Source organism: Cibotium barometz, chromosome 7 (assembly GCF_041138505.1).
Source record: "Cibotium barometz isolate CiBa-2024 chromosome 7, ASM4113850v1, whole genome shotgun sequence".
NCBI classification, from domain to species: domain Eukaryota; kingdom Viridiplantae; phylum Streptophyta; class Polypodiopsida; order Cyatheales; family Cibotiaceae; genus Cibotium; species Cibotium barometz.
In genome coordinates, this window is record NC_141052.1 from 8,464,272 (window position 1) to 8,480,921 (window position 16,650).

General features: G+C 43.7%; 1 protein-coding gene across 1 annotated transcript in view; it reads right to left on the reverse strand.

The window, feature by feature from the left end:
* The window catches only part of LOC147636652 (mitogen-activated protein kinase 15-like), an 81,855-nt gene extending 65,538 nt beyond the window's left edge, over nucleotides 1-16,317 (reverse strand). Inside the window, exons 1-5 of the mRNA XM_086800114.1 lie at nucleotides 16,118-16,317; nucleotides 15,447-15,940; nucleotides 14,835-15,240; nucleotides 3,309-3,436; nucleotides 3,099-3,158 (exon numbers count right to left, since the gene is read on the reverse strand). Of these exons, the coding sequence (XP_086656240.1) occupies nucleotides 3,099-3,158; nucleotides 3,309-3,436; nucleotides 14,835-15,240; nucleotides 15,447-15,473 (621 nt within the window). The 5' untranslated portion in view covers nucleotides 15,474-15,940; nucleotides 16,118-16,317. The remainder of the gene's footprint in view (nucleotides 1-3,098; nucleotides 3,159-3,308; nucleotides 3,437-14,834; nucleotides 15,241-15,446; nucleotides 15,941-16,117) is intronic.
* Nucleotides 16,318-16,650: the final 333 nt, after the last annotated feature.

Genomic DNA, 16,650 nt, shown 5'->3' on the forward strand with positions numbered 1-16,650 from the left:
GGAGTACACCGCGGAGGAAACGTGGCCTGGTTCTCCCCAATGAGCTTTGCTCCCAAATTCCTTGGTGAGTCTAACCTTCACTGGCTCTCAGAAGCTCTAAGAGCGCAATTAACAACACCCCACAGGAAAATATACTGGTACGGTGAGTACAATCCAAATACAACCGGCACAATTTGTAGCAGGTACAATCCAGCAGATCAAGAACTTCACATGTGTGCAAGTACAATAGGTACTGTTTGTACAGCTGGTACAATGAATTCAGCAGGCAAGTAGAGTCAAGTACAACGGGTACATATGGGCAGCCAGCAGGTACACGTGGGTAGTCAACAGTTGCAAGTACAGCAAGTACTGGTCAAGTACACGTGGGCATGCCAGCAAGTACAACAGGTACACAAGGCAATAAATGCATATACATGCATCTATGCCTGCTGTAACAACCACCATACCTTCTGAAACCCTAACTATACCAGCTGTACTTGCTGAAAATCAGAACTGTACTCCTTGTTGCACCTACTGAAAGCCTAACTGTACCAGCTGTACTTGCTGAAAATCAGAATTGTACTCAAGGTAGCACCTGCTGAAACCCTAATAGTACCACTTTGTGTACCGGATCTACTACAAGTACCTGTTCGTGTACTTGTAGAGTGTGAGCACCTGTCTGTGTCCCTACACTTGCGAAAGCTCACTCCCACAGATCCATGACAAATCAGCCCTGGCGTAACTAGTTGGCTTTCCTAGCTCTATTCACTTGATGGAACCCTTACCCAGACCAGACACTAGACTGGTGGAAGAAGGCTTGGTGACAGGGACCATAAAGTTTGCACATGGAAAAGCGCCGGTTTTTGTCAAAAAAGCAGAGAAAAGCAAAAAGTCAAACTGTGTTGATGGCAAGCCAAGAGCACCATTGGCAAGAGGGGATTGAGTAGGCTCTAGGGCCAAAAGTAAGGGAGCAAAACAAAGAAGCAGCTCTAGGGCCAAAAGCAAGGGGGCAGGACAGAAAAGCAAGAAGTTGCTTTTTCAAAAAGTAGCTGTACGGCCAAAAAGCAAGGCCCTAAAGTCGGAAAAGCAAAGCACAAAGAACTTTGGAAAAGCTTGCATTATTTGAGTAATATTTTATTGTATAAAGTGATAAAGACAAAAAGCAAAGTAAAAAGAAAAACTAAAAGCATGGCTAGCCTTCTGGCAAAGAGCAAGGCTCCCCTCAGGTATAAAACTAGCATGAAGCCAGACTCCTCGAATGAGTCAATACAACCAGCCCCAACTCCTCATACACCTAGAACAGCGTGAACAACAAAGTGTCGTTCCGAGACCGCGCAGGAACATGCGCTGTGTACTAAAGCCTGGCTCGCACAACTCGTAGAGGAACGGGCTTGCTCAGGGAAGGTTTGCAAACTCGGACTATGGTTGGGTTGTGGTGGTTTGTATGGTAATAATAATTCCCGCTTCATAGGACAAGTATAGAAGTCAATTATTAAGGCCAGTTTAGACTCGAGACCTAGCACGGAACTATGTGCAACGACACTCCTAGTGGTATGAGATGCCATGACTTCCTTCAGATGAGAAGTACGTCTCTAGACCTCCAACTCGGGGGTCAGCCTGAGAGACTCTATGAATGGGCAGTGAGCTAGATGCCAAAACCCTTGTGTATCCCTTGTGTTTCTCTGTTCTAAAAATAGAAACCACAAATAGTCTTGTAGAACAGGGTCCTTAGCCCAACAGATGTGTCAAGCATCCATTCTTGCAGGTGCCCAATCACCAGGAAAATCTTTTAGTACTCCTTGAGAAGATCTGAGGAGTAGACTGTCACAAGGAAGCCAATTGAGGTGGCCAATGGGTCAAAATCTAGCGAGTTGCCATTGAGCAAACCAGACAAAAGCGATCTTACTGCAAGAAAGGCTTCTTTATCACTCAATATTCAGCAGAAAGTGCTGGCAAAAGGCTGTCACAGCATTTCTTGGTTTGCTAAAGGTTTAGTTGTAACATGATATTCATCTGCACTAAATTAGTCTGCAAACTGCTTCTAATTAGATTTCATTGATGCAGGTCTCGTCAGATTTTCAAGTAGAAAAAATTAAATTGCCATTTTTCATTGCAAAGAGATGATTTTAGAGGTCTTGCTCTGCTCTCAGATGCACCATATTCCCTTACCTGCTGTACATGCTGTGCTACGAGTAAGGCAAGAGGTTAACTTATACAGCCTACAACATATTACATTATCCATGCTGGTTATTCTGGAATCTGCATGAACCCTCACCAACATCAGGGTAAAAGGCACAAATTCCTGCACTTACATAACTGTAAATGTGCTACTTACATAACTGTAAGTGTGCTACTGCGAGTACACAACTCATCTGCTCTAAATTACTCTGCAAACTGCTTCTAATTGGGTTTCATTGGTGCAGGCTACGTCAGATTTTCAAGTAGCCAAAATCTAAATTGCCATTTCATTGCAAAGAGATGGTTTTAGAGGTTTTGCTCTGCTCTCAGATGCACCATATTAGGCAAGAGGATATCTTATACAGCCTACAACATATTACATTATCCATGCTGGTTATTGCAGAATCTGCACCAACCCTCACCAACACCACAATAAAAGCACAAATTCCTGCACTTACATAACTGTAAATGTGCTACTGAGTAAACAGCACTAAGCAAACTGCCACACAAAAGTACAAAGGTGTAAGAAAACCGCGACTACATATAACCTGGAAGGCTGCACCATCAATGCCAATTATAGTGTCTAATCTATTTCAATCAGCAACTAGCAAGACCCAAAATTTGACTGGCCACTAAAACAGCTGCTAGAACCTTACCATTTTTCACTTAAACAAACAGGAATCCCTGGAATTGTGCCTAGCTAACAGTGTAAACTTCACCATGGATCTTTATAAAACAAATCAAAAAATTCAAAGCACAAAAAAAAAATCAACAGCATTCAAGAACCAGAGACAATAAATTGTCATTCTTGATTGTGAAGAGAAGCACAGATCACATAAACAACATACTTCAGGCATAAATGCAGAAGGGCAGAAGACCCAGAATACACTTCTGGATTACCACAAATGATAAGGATGACCGATAGGGATTCAAGGGCTTACTTTGGAAAAAAAGGAGCCACATAGTTCTGGGGCGCGATACCATCTTGTGGCAACATAATCCTACATCAAATTACCGCAATAAATGTCAAACATGGTTGTGTAGAAGTGTGAGATGCCAGAAATGCTACAATGCACATCATTGCCATGCTGACAATGCCTTGTAATTGGTACAGCACATGTTGGGTCTTAAACTTGAAAAGCCTCCTTTACCGTCCAAAATATCGCTGTTGGAGTGTCGTGAAAAGCTACTCTCGCCAATCCAAAGTCACATATTTTAAGCTTGCAATCAGCATTTGCCAACACATTCTTTGGCTTCAAATCCCGATGAAACACATTAGCTGCACATAAAAAAGCTTATCAGTCACTAAAAGTTTTTCATGCTAATAAATGGCTAACATTGGAGCTTGCTAAAAACATAACACTTTGTAACATGCCCATCTTTAATAATAATATATCCATTTAATAGATGAATTTATGGTCCCTTTTATAATGTAAAAATCATCAATTTTAATCATTGAGCTATTTCCACTTGGAATCTTAAAATTCTGAGTCCAAAATTGGAATCTACGCGCGATTTTACCCTAATATAGGATTTTAGGGCACTCAAACCAAACACCGGAATAAGACTCTACATAAATTTTTAGTTATTTTTAGTTAGAGTACGGTACCACTTCTAACCTTAATAAATGCATGTTCGGGTGTCCGATTGACGAACGGTACGACGAGGGAGACCCCTCGGACAATTTCACCGATAAAAGAATTTCGTAGCCACACAGGCACGCATATCAAGGCTAGCGTCCCAAAAAAAGGAGTCCCCATCCCAAAAAGATGATGTATTGTAAACTGTACACGAAAAATCTTATCAATCATGAAAACTGAAAAATACACATAAGCAAGCTCGACAAACGAAGATGACAAATCTACACAGTACACCACACTAAGGGCCAAAAGATGAGCTGCCCCCCCCCCCTTATGGTTAGATTACCAAAAAGGAGTGCTTCCAAATACAACTTCACGGGTGCCCAGGGATTCTCCAGTGTCTAGCACCTGTCTCTTCCAGTACAATATGAAAGCAAAACAAATACATATGCAGAATTTTGTTGATGATACTCAACACAAGAAGGCACTTCCAGCATCAAGTACATGCAGGACAACTATGGACAGCCCATAGCACTCCCGCATCAGCCCGGAACAACCTTGTGTCTTCACCTCCTCTTGTATGGCTCACGGGACAAGTTGACCAACCATAAAAGGCTATTTACAGCAGTCGACCAACCCTCAACAGCCATAGAAGGATGTGTCAAATCCCCACGGATCCCCTCGTGATCGATCTCGGTTCGAAACTCGAATCCTGCAAACAAACGAACAACAAACAACAGAGGGGGTGCAGGCCTAACTCACCTCCCAACCATGACAACCGTGGGCAAGCCCACAGTCTTGGTTGTCCCCACCGAGCCACGAGCTAAGCTAACTAGGTTGACGTACCGACCAATCTCCTCCTCGCGACGTCCCATACCGCCACAAAGCTGCCCTCGCGGGCCTCGAGACTGCTGCCGGCCTCGGCTGCATAAAGCAGGTGCACGTCTGCACTAGATCCAGGCTCCAAGACCATAGAGCTCTCACAAACTCACGAGACTCTCTATATACAATAACTAACCTTGGCCACCCTTTTATAGGCTCTTGGCCGGTGATCGGGCGTCCACACTTGGCCGTCCGCCCGTCCATACTTGGGTGCCCGCCCGTTAGTATATCCCTAACTCAGCTCGTCAATCAGCCTGCCTAGTTCCAAGCTTCCCCAAGCCTCGAAACTAGTCTTGCATGCGTATAGCACACGGTAGATACCCACTATGCACATGACATACTCCCCTTCCTCTAAGAGCTCACTCCTGAGCTCACTAAAAAGCCAGGGTAATCTCTCTGAAGAGAAGTCAATGTCTCCCATGTAACGTCCTCCTCAACACGATCCTTCCACTTGATCTTGTATTCCGTGATAAGCGTATGACGTAATCTTCGTTCACGAAATCCTTGAATCTTTTTTCAGGTTCGTGCAGAACAAATGTCATGTCCTGGACATCTATAATTTCTTGAGGAGTAACTAACTGATCTGCTCCACCCAGTACTTCCTTAAGTCTACTGACATGAAATACAGGATGAACTTTCCAATTCATATGCAACTGAACCAATCCGTCGTGTAACACGAAATGGTCCACAGTATCTAGGGGATAATTTCGGAGATCTGCCTGTTCGTAAAGTCTCGGAATCTTTCGGAACTCGCAAATACACCATCGTTCCTTCAGAGAACTCTCTCGGTGAACGATGTCTATTAGAATAAAACCTGTCTCGGTCTTGAGCACTTCTAATAGATTCCTTTGCAACTTGTAACACTTCCTGCATATCTTGCAAAAAATTACGTGCTTCATCATGCTGAAGTCCTGAGAATCCTACTATAACAGGTGATCTTGGTTGAAAACCGTACATAAGCATGAAAAAACTAAACCCTGTACTCGTATGCTTAGTACTGTTATATGCAAATTCTAACATAGGAAGATAATCCTCCCATGAACTCTGTCTTTTGGATACATATGCTCGAAGCATATCCTCCAAAATCTGATTCACTCTTTCAGTCTGGCCATCAGATTGAGGATGATCAGAGGAACTCAAATTCAAAGTTGTTTCCAACTTCTCAAAAACAAGTTTCCAAAATTCACTCGTAAACATAGAGTCCCTATCACTGACTATGTCCTGTGGTAACCCGCACACTCTAAACAATCGCTCGATAAACTGCCGAGCTAATTGCGTAGCTGTAGTATTCTTCCGGGTCGGTAAAAATCTAGCCATTTTTGTCAAGCGATCTACCACAACCCAAATAGAATCGTGGCCTTGATGTGTTCTTGGCAATCCGGTAATAAAATCCATGGAAATACTTTCCCATTTACTACCTGGGAATTGCAAAGGATGCAACAACCCAGCCTGTCTAAAGCGTTCAGCTTTATTTGCCTGACAAATCTGACACTTGAGAACATAATCTTCTACATACCCTTTCATCTTCGGCCAATAAAAAGTGTGTTTCACTAATGATAGTGTCCTGTGTACCCCAGGGTGTCCAGCAGAAGGGGCGTCGTCACACTCCCTCAGAATCTTGGACCTAATGTCCGAGATCTGTGGTACACAAATTTTGTCATTACAGAATAGTAAATCATTCCAAATCATCCACTGACCTCCTGCAGCCTGAATGGTAGACTGCGCAGTCACCGAGTCTTGGTCAATCAATGAGCTCCCGTCCTGGATCTTCTCCCAAAATGGACCAAAATAACTATCAGTCCTGCAAAGCCCTCTCAATGACTGAAATAAGTCAGTAGAAATCTCGGTGAACGACAAAGTATTCACCTCTCTAATCCGACTAAGCGCATCTGCAATATTATTCATGTACCCTTTCCGATAACGGATCTCAAAATCAAAATCTTGCATTAACTCTGTCCAACGAGCTTTCCTACCTCTCAAATCATCCGCATCACACACATACTTGATTGATTGATGATCAGTCAATACCACAAACTTGGAGCCATATAAATAATGTCTCCAAACCTTGAGAGCATGAATCACAGCATAAAGCTCCTTCTCAAGGGTTGGCCAGCGAGATTGAGTGTCGTCTAGCTTTTTACTTTCAAAAGCAACCGGTCTACCATCTTGAAATAAAGCAGCCCCGATAGCATAGTCACTGGCATCAGTTTCAAGAACATAAGGCCGACTAGGATCAGGCAATGTTAAGATAGGTGCTTCCTTGACTTTATCTTTCAAAAGTCTGAAGGCCATATCCAAATCTTTTTTCAAGTAATAGGCTGATTGGACTTACGTCCATGACCTTTCACTAAGTCGGTCATCGGTAGTGTGAGCTGAGAGTACTCCCGTGCAGATTTTCAAAGAAAGACAACAAAACCGAGAAAAGAACGAAGTTCTTTCACTGTTCGTGGTATAGGCCAGTCTAAAACCTTCTGAACTCGGTCATAGTCAATGCTCAATCCATCTCTAGTGATCTTGTGTCCCAAGTAAATGATGTCGGTCATAAAGAACTCACATTTACTCAATTTAGCATATAGTCGATTCTGTCTTAAAATAGATAAGACAATCGTGAGGTGTCTGACATGATCCTCGATAGTACGGCTATATATCAAAATATCATCCAGGAACACCACCATAAATTTCCCCAAATGTTCACGAAAAAGATCGTTCATCATTTGCTGGAAAGTGGCTGGAGCATTGGTTAACCCAAAAGGTAATACGAGAAACTCGTAATGGCCATACCTAGTCCGAAAGGCGATTCTTTCAACGTGCCTTTCATGAATACGTATCTGGTGATAGCCAGTACGTAAATCTATCTTCGTGAAATATTTCGCTCTTGCTAATCGGTCAATTAGATCATCTGATCTAGGGAGAGGATAACGGTTCTTAATGGTCAACTTGTTCAATCTTTTGTAATCTATACACATTCTCCAAGTATTGTCCTTCTTTCTCCTAAGCAACACAGGTGCACCCCAAGGTGATTTACTTGGACGGATCTGACCCATCCTCAAATAATCTTCGAGTTGTTTAGCCAACTCATCTTCCTCAGCTTGGCTCATCCTATAAGGTGGAATACTCACAGGATGAGCACCAGGGATCAAGTCAATACGATGATCTACTGCCCGTTCAGGTGGTAAACCCGATGGCAATTCCTTAAGAAATACATCTTAAAACGAATCAAGTATCTTCTGTAATTCTTTGCTTTCAAACACACTTAATTCATTCACATCCAAGGAAGAGATGAGAAAAGAAGAAAGTGGAATCAAGACACAATGGAAAGCGGTGTACAAAGAAGAATCCATTATATTTCCAAAATCAATTATATTTACAAGAGGTCCCTGAGAGGGATGGATACAATCACCTAAAATACTATACTTGGTGTCTCTATGCTGAAAAGAAAAAATATGACTAGACCAATCTATCTGGACGTCAAGAGTCTTAAACCACTCAATCCCTAATAACAAGTCTACATTTTCCAGATGCATGACATAGCATTCCAGAGTATCTTTGTAGTCCTGAATCTGGATTGGAAGCATCTCCACCTTGCGATCCCAAACTTGTCTTCCCGCAGGTAGACGTACCTCATAGGTATGGTCGCTGAGTGTCGTATCAAGACTCAATTTTCGCACAAGTTTGTAGTTAACAAAGTTATGCGAAATGCCAGGATCTAACAAAATGTGAATTTTATGGCCATTCACTTCTCCATAAACTCGGAGAAGATCATGCATGCCAAATACCTTAGAATTGAACAGACAATCAAAACAAGTACTAGGACGAGAAAGTACAGTAATTGACGTACCTGTCAAAGACAACTGGTTAGCTGCCTTTGGCTTGGGTCCTGCGTTTGACTTGGTACCCTTTTTCTTCGGACACTCATTACGCATGTGTCCTTTTTTTTCGCAAATAAAACAACGTCCTTCCTTCTTGAGCTTTAAAGCCCTAAGGAGTCGTCCTAAGGAGTCGTTTCTTCTTGGCTGGAGTCGAACGTGTATTCTTCGAAGGTTGGTCTGAAGACTTGCCTTCAGTCGTGTTAGCCATGGGTGCGGAGAACTTTCTTTTATGCTTGTTTCCTTGCTCGGTAACGCGTTTCGACTTGGAAGAGACCATCGTATCATCATAGATACGAGCTGAATGAATGGCCTCGTCCAATGTTTTACATTTGTTATTTTTAACCTGTAATCGGTACGAGTCGGGTAAAGCGTAGTGGGATCCATCTTTGTAGCCTTCATCTGCAAGTCACGAAACTTCTGGAGGTAGACCTCATAAGTGAGGTGCTGCGAGGTCATGGTCAAAGCTGAAAACCGGCAACAACATCATAATCATCCTCTTTCTTGAGGAATTCTTTCTTAAAAATGTCTTCGAATTGTGCCCAAGTCGTTGGCTTTGGGTTCAGTTCCTTCCACCAAAGCAAAGCTTTGCCGAACAAAACCTGCTGCTAACTGTATCTTCTTTCCATCATCATATGGATGAAACTGAAAGTGAACTTGCCACTTGTGTAGCCACGTGTCCACGATCTCCTTGGTTCGCTGCTTTTGCTCGCCCCCGAACGGTTCCGAAGTAATATTGGGGCCTAAAGCTGAAGTCAAGGTATCCATTTCCCAGAAAGTAGAGAGGGTAGTGGTCAACAGAGCGATGGATTTCTGCAAAGCCTGCATCTGAGCTGCGATCTGTGCTTGACGTTCCGTCGAAGAAGCTTCGAGAGCTACTTTGAACTCTTGGAAATCTGATTTTGACACAAACTCGTCAAAAAGATCGGCATCGGTACCTTCCGTAGCCGGCAAGCCTTCGCGTTCCACGAGGGGCTCCAACTCTGATTCTTGGATCGACATCGTGAAGAGGGTACGTGGAGAGAAAATTCGATCTTTGCACAATGAAAGTGCGAACGAACTCGAGAGCTTGAGAGCTTGAAAACTTGAGAACTTGAGAACTCGAGAGATGTGTGGCAAGAAGCCCACTTGAGGGGGTTTATAAAGGTTTCCCAAAAGCCAAAAAAAAAACTCGAAAAGCTAGGCTTAGCTTTTGTGTTTTTTTTTGGAATATATATATATATATATATATATATATATTCGCTTTTCTTAAAAAAAATAAACACCTTTGGAAACCTTGGAGAGGGGAGGACGTTTAAACCTTTTTAAAAAAATATTAAACTCCCCTAAAAAAAACAAAAAACGAATTGTTTCCTTATGTGTTTTTTTTTCTCAACCTCCTGGATTAGCGCCGTCGGCGAGTTGCTGCAGACGTCATCTACTTCCATGCGCCAACCTGCGCCTGCCACGAATGCCTGGGCGCCCGCCTGCCTGTGGGTGGTCTGGGCTCCGACTGCCTGGCGTGAGCGCTGGTCTGCCTGGGCGCCAACCTGCTATACGTGGCCTGGACCGCCTGCGCTAGGCTGCGTAGGCCTGGCCTAGGCGCTGCCTGGCTTGGCAGGCCTGGCCGCCTGGCTACGCAGGCCTAGGCCGCCTGGCCTGGCCTATATCTGCTGGTAGCCCAACGCCTACGCTTACGCCCACATCAGTACTCAGCCGACAGTACAAACGACACACACACGTGCTCTCTCTCTCTCCTTGTCCACCAAAAGCAAACTTGCTTTTTCGCTCTCTCTTTTTCAGTTTCTCTCCCTGCAGGTCATGCGACTGCACATCTTTCCTCTTCTTTGCAAAAGCACTCAACCCTTCTAAACCTACCATCTCCCATCATCAACATGGGTGTCTTTGATGAAGAAAAAACACATACAAAACTGAAAACTGCAGTATGCACAAAAAAAACAGCAAGCTTTTTTAACACATACCGTTCTTCGACCTCTTCTTCTCTACCTACCGACTTGCTCGTTCACGAGGTATGCTCTGATACCACTGTCAAATCCCCACGGATCCCCTCGTGATCGATCTCGGTTCGAAACTCGAATCCTGCAAACAAACGAACAACAAACAACAGAGGGGGTGCAGGCCTGACTCACCTCCCAACCATGACAGCCGTGGGCAAGCCCACAGTCTTGGCTGTCCCCACCGAGCCACGAGTTGAGCTAACTAGGTTGACGTACCGACCAATCTCCTCCTCACGACGTTCCATACCGCCACGAAGCTGCCCTCGCGGGCCTCGAGATTGCTGCCGGCCTCGACTGCATAAAGCAGGTGCACGTCTGCACTAGATCCAGGCTCCAAGACCATAGAGCTCTCACAAACTCGCGAGACTCTCTATATACAATAACTAACCTTGGCCACCCTTTTATAGGCTCTTGGCCGGTCATCGGGCGTCCACACTTGGCCGCCCGTCCGTCCATACTTGGATGCCCGCCCGTTAGTATATCCCTAACTCGGCTCGTCAATCAGCCTGCCTAGTTCCAAGCGTCCCCAAGCCTCGAAACTAGTCTTGCATGCGTATAGCACACGGTAGATACCCACTGTGCACATGACAGGATGCGACCAGCAGCAACACACGCCTGCAAGCTCTCAGTCAAAAGAAAACTTGTCCAGATGATGACGACCAGCTCCTCCTCTCTATTTTTATGACCTGTCTAGCCTCTGTTCAAGCTGTAAAACCAACAGGCCAACAGTGGAAGAGATGCAAAAGGAGTAGGCGAGCATCTCCCATGCATCTAGTGAACATCTGTTGCAATAGATAGCTGTAGTAGGCTGAAAACCAATCGACCAACCCTCATGCACACTGAAAAGCGAGCGCCTTTCTCAAATCTAGAGTTTTTCTCAATAATAGAGGTCCCCCACCAAAAATAGTTGAATCGTGTGCTTTATTAGTCTAGAAGGGAGCGCCTGCATGTGGTTGGTACAAATCTGGTCCGGTGTCTGCCTTATGGCTGCCATATGTATTAAATAAGTCATATCCATAGTTGTTTCTCGTACCGGTATGAACCCATTCGGTTCGTACAGTACAATACCGTACGGTTCATACAGTACAATACAATACGGTTTGTACAGTACGAGTTTTTTTTTCCCAAAAAAAAAACCCTGCTTAACGAAGATCCCAAATGCTCGCAATACTTGGCAACTTTCATGTCCACTCAGTATTCCATATGGGATTGTTGAGAGACCTAAAAAATCTGGCAAGGTAGACTAGTAGTGTACACTTGATTGATAGGATGAGAGAATCTTGCTATATCACTTGAGATCCCTGGTATAGATAGGCTAGACAATTAGATTCTCAAGTTTTGTACGAGAGAGAAGATTTGGACATGGCCATTTTGATCTAGAGAAGAGTCCCTAAACCTATCACCCTAGATGCACTGCTCGTATTTGTGCAAGGACGGTCCCTTAGCCATAAACGCTACACTGGGAGACCTTTGGTATCGCATTACCCATCCAGGTTCTTTTTTGGAGACAATCAGGAGATCCAACTGGGAGAGACACATATCCATGTTCTGATTCCTCAAGCACTATAGACTCCTCCCCTCCCAACCTTCCCTCACATTCAAGCTTGAAGCTCCATAGGTTGTAAGTGGAAAAAAAAAACCCATATTTTATCCTACGGTATCCGAAAATTTCATATCGTACCAAAAATTCTCGTACAGTATCGTATTTTCATATCGTGACAACTATGGTCATATCCGATGTGTAGAACTTATAAGTTGTCCGGTCACTTATAAGTGTGTGTGAACCTGCACCCATTATTATTAGTATGTGAAACCATAAAGTTGTAAATTGGGTTTTTGGGAACACTTACCACCTACAAAACACATGTAGACCACATGTCAGTCCCAAATAGTTGTGCACATACACATCCACAGGGTGCCTAGGTGTCCCCAGCCCCATGAACAACGCAGGCAGAAATCTCAGTCATTGTCCAGGCAAACAAAACAAGTCATCCAAAGATAAAATCAAAGTCATGCACACATATGAGTGCAGCTAGACTGGAAGAAACACCCATTTGCTCAGTTGCAGCTAAACTATCCACGGCTCATGATCCTTTCGGAACCTTCCCAAAACATAAATACAAAAAAACTAGTCCATGTTAGGCTCCATGAGCCATACATATATACCATGTCAGACCCCACAAGCCACACATGTTTCATCATGTCACGCACCATGTCAAGCTTCACCAACCATACATGTATGTCATGTCAAGCTCCACATGCCACATAAACAATAGAAAAACAGAAGCTATGAAGAATTTTGTGACACGAAAGGTGACCATATGACGGCCACGTAAGGACCAAGGCCGACCGCTCTAGCGTTTGGTCTCCACAGATTGCCACGTGGACACCCATGAGACCACTAACCCAGAAGGTACATGCGTACCTCAATGAGCCTGTCCCGCTACAAACACCATCCCTATTCCCAAACTCATGCAGCCACAAACTGGTGTACTCTTTGTGCCTCGCTTTACTCTCTTTTCCTGCACTCGTACCCGTACCAGCCCCTATAAAACCTCTAGTAACCCTTCGTAGCCAACACCTGACACTCTGAACGGAGACTATACCCAACAACCCTCTGCAACCCGCCCGTACCCGACAACACTATTCTCGATTTAAAAAGAGGTTTTTTTATTAACCTTTAATGTTAGCATTAATTAAGGAAGAAAATGGGTGCTACTTTTCCTTGTTTTGAAAATACCAAAATTCTTGTGAAATTATTGCTTTCTAGAGAAGTTGATGTGGTTTCTTGTATCCTATGGTTTAGTTCGTAATTGTGTTGTTATCTTGATTAAGTTAAAGTACGAGTACATCTTCTCTCCGCCTTGACTCTATCCTCGTTCTTATGCTTGTTTAGCTGGGTGGCGACGTTAATGAGACCGAAGTTGGCCCAAGATATCCCTCCTACGATTAGGAAGTTGAAATTCACCGGTTTAGGCGAGTATTATTAATGTTTCCTAGTTCTGTAGACCCACGCTAGTGTGGTAGATAAGCCCACACTAACGCGTAAACACCCCTCCAAGGAACAGGAGGATCAAGCGACGGAGTCAAGAGGGCGACATGCCGGCTTTAGTTCTCGCCAGCTACCAACGACAAGATGTATGGTCCGTAGGGATTACCTGGTCTATGGAGATTGAAAGGCCGAATTCTAGATAATCGGCGGAATAAAATAAGCCTTGATATGGCTATAAATATATTTAAACATTATATCTATTTTTTTTTTATCCCTTGTTTACTAATATTATTGTATCATTGTTAAGTGTCTGTTTTAATGAACACTATGTAAGGTCTCTAATTAAGGAACTTGTTTATATATGTTACACAGCGTAGCAGAACTAATTAGAAAAAAAAATTGACGCGTGAGTTAGGTAGAAAGTGAGAGGATGGAATGCCTCGGCGCACCATCCTATGGACAGGTGGACTCGATTAGTCGGCTAACTTTCCAACAGAATTAATTAAAAGCCCTACGTTAAGTAAGTAGGTCCCTCGGCAACCCTACTCTAGAGGATTAGACTAGGAGCTGTGCCTCGTGTTTATAGGTAAAAAAGCGATGTTTCTAAGAATCAAGAATAGAGATTGCCCACGTTAAGGCCAATCACTCTATGGGTGACGTGATTTTAAGAGTCATTTAGGAGACCACGCTCCCCCTGCGAGATAGAACTAGATCTTACCTATTAGTCGTATCCTCGCATCTTTACACGGTCGAGGTGTTGACAAGTAGGAAATGTTTCTTTTAAACTTAGTAGACTATCTTAAGGTTTCCCATTTTTAGATTGGGGAACCTTACGCAGTTTTTCCAATACATATTCATTAGATATAATGGGCAGCATTTTTACCAAATCATAATGTGCTTGTGCCTGATGAGACATGGCAACCTAATATCAGAACCAAGAAAAAGCTGCGCGGGGAGCAAACATTTAGGAAATTACTAGGTAATGGACACTAATAGAATGGCGCCATAGTAAAAAACCATTACAAAAAGGCTGAAAGTGGTTGCATCATCCATGTCACACCATATGCAAACCCAAAAACACGACAACCTGGTCAAAAAAGCAGCATGCAAGCTCTAACACATTAAAGGAGGTAGGACCATTTGCCAAATCACGATTATCAGCATGCAGATGCCATTGACACATGACACCTACAAGATGTGCTGAGCTGTGTGATAGGAATTACAGGAACATAACCCATGGTGGTATTAATTGAAACATCACAAAAAGGGGTAGTAAGGAGCATGACTACAAATAATCATGCTGTGAAGGTCAAACCAGCAAAGAACAGAACACAAGACAAAGAATGACATGGAAACCAACCTGTGTGGATGTATTTTAATGCTCGTAGAAGCTGATAGAGGAAAAACTGATAGTGCTCAGGAGTTAAATCATCATTGGCCTTTATGACCTGGTGCAGATCTGACTCCATCAATTCGAATACCACATAGATGTCCTTGAAATCCCGCCCTGATGGTGGAAGCATGATATGCTTGATCTCGACAATGTCAGGATGCCGCAGAATCCTTAGCAATTTTATCTCTCGGAGGATTCTCGTTGCATCAGAGACATGCTCAAAGATGTCATTTATCTTTTTAATGGCTACCCTCTCACCAGTGTGTGTATCCAAAGCAGAGCACACAACACCATAGCTGCCCTTCCCTATGATCTCCTGGATTTTGTACCGACTTGCATCACCATACTCAGTGAAAAAATCAGTCTCTGTGTTCTGCCATTCCAAAGAGAAGGAAAAAAACAGCAAATTGAAGCAATTTCCCACTCTCATAGTGCCAAAACATAAGACCATTTTCCATCTGCCGTAAAAGGGCAGACCTCATTCTTGCTAAGCCAGAACATAGCAAGACACATGAAAGCTAAATCAGCAAAAGGAAATGCGTACATCAAACCGAACAATGATGCAGTTGCATGTCTTACCTTACGACGTTGATCAGCAGGTTGCATTATGCTTTAATGGAAGCGTATAACCTAAAATTTTGGAAAATCATACGCCTGGCCTGGCGCGGGCCAAAAAAAAACTTCAGGCGAGGTATTCTGTATACTGAGTCAACACCTGTTAAAGAAACCTGAAATGATAACTTCTCGAGGATTCCGTTGCTTATGCGAACAGCTCCTCCTGCTCAAGGAAACCCTAGCCTTTGCGACTAAAGTGAATGAAAAACCTGATCTTTCAAGCAGATGTTCCTGATACGCTAGAAAACCCGAAATGGTTCCTCGTCCTGCTCAGCCGAAAGACACTGTTGTGCAATCTGCTATGATAACCCCCGCCAGGTAACGGGCTATGGCTCATTTAAAAGTTCCTTCTGCCAACCGAAACCCTAGCCTGTCGAAATGACAGATGTGCAGTGTCCTTTCCCTGCAAAAATCTTAGACTGCCGAGGAGATATGGCTGATGTGCAGCTTCCCCTATCCTGCAAAACAAAGACGTCAGCCTGTCAAGGGGCTATGGATGATGCAGCACAGAGACCTCAGCTCGTCAACAGAACGAAACCTATTATTCGTTCCCCGACTCTGATGCGCAAGAAAGGGAAAAGTGGCGCCAATAAAGGAAAAAGGGGAAAGCGGTGGGAAAGGCAATAGCTTACAACCTGGAGCTATGGTTGTACAGTCGGCGGGGTTACATTTGAAGAAATAGATCTGGGGAAAGGTGTGACTAGCCGACACAGGCTGGTAAAAACAAGGCCTTCGTCGGAGAGGAAGGCGTATCTGTCTGGGAAGAAGGACGACAGGAACAGGTGGGCAATGAGAGAGAGAAAGATAGATACGAGTCCAGCTTCCATACATGTTCCGCCCCGGGAGCCATGTTTTTGGAGGAATATGGACCCCACGATTTTTCTTTTTATTAGTCGTCGGCCGGACTCATGTGTAACCAACGGGTAGCTAAGCTTTACACCTAAACTGCACAAAATGCGCTGCATTAAAGGTGCGAGAGCCTTACTACCAATAGGTGGTGGTTACTTACGACCTCCCTGTGCGCTGCATTAAAGATTGACGAAAGCTTGTGTTCAATGTGTAAAGCTATCAAGCCTATAAGTTACTAGTAATTGAACCCCTGTTGCTGCCTGCCCACTGCCCTCTTGGTATTACACTTTTTGGTATTACAGTACTTCCATGTGGCACA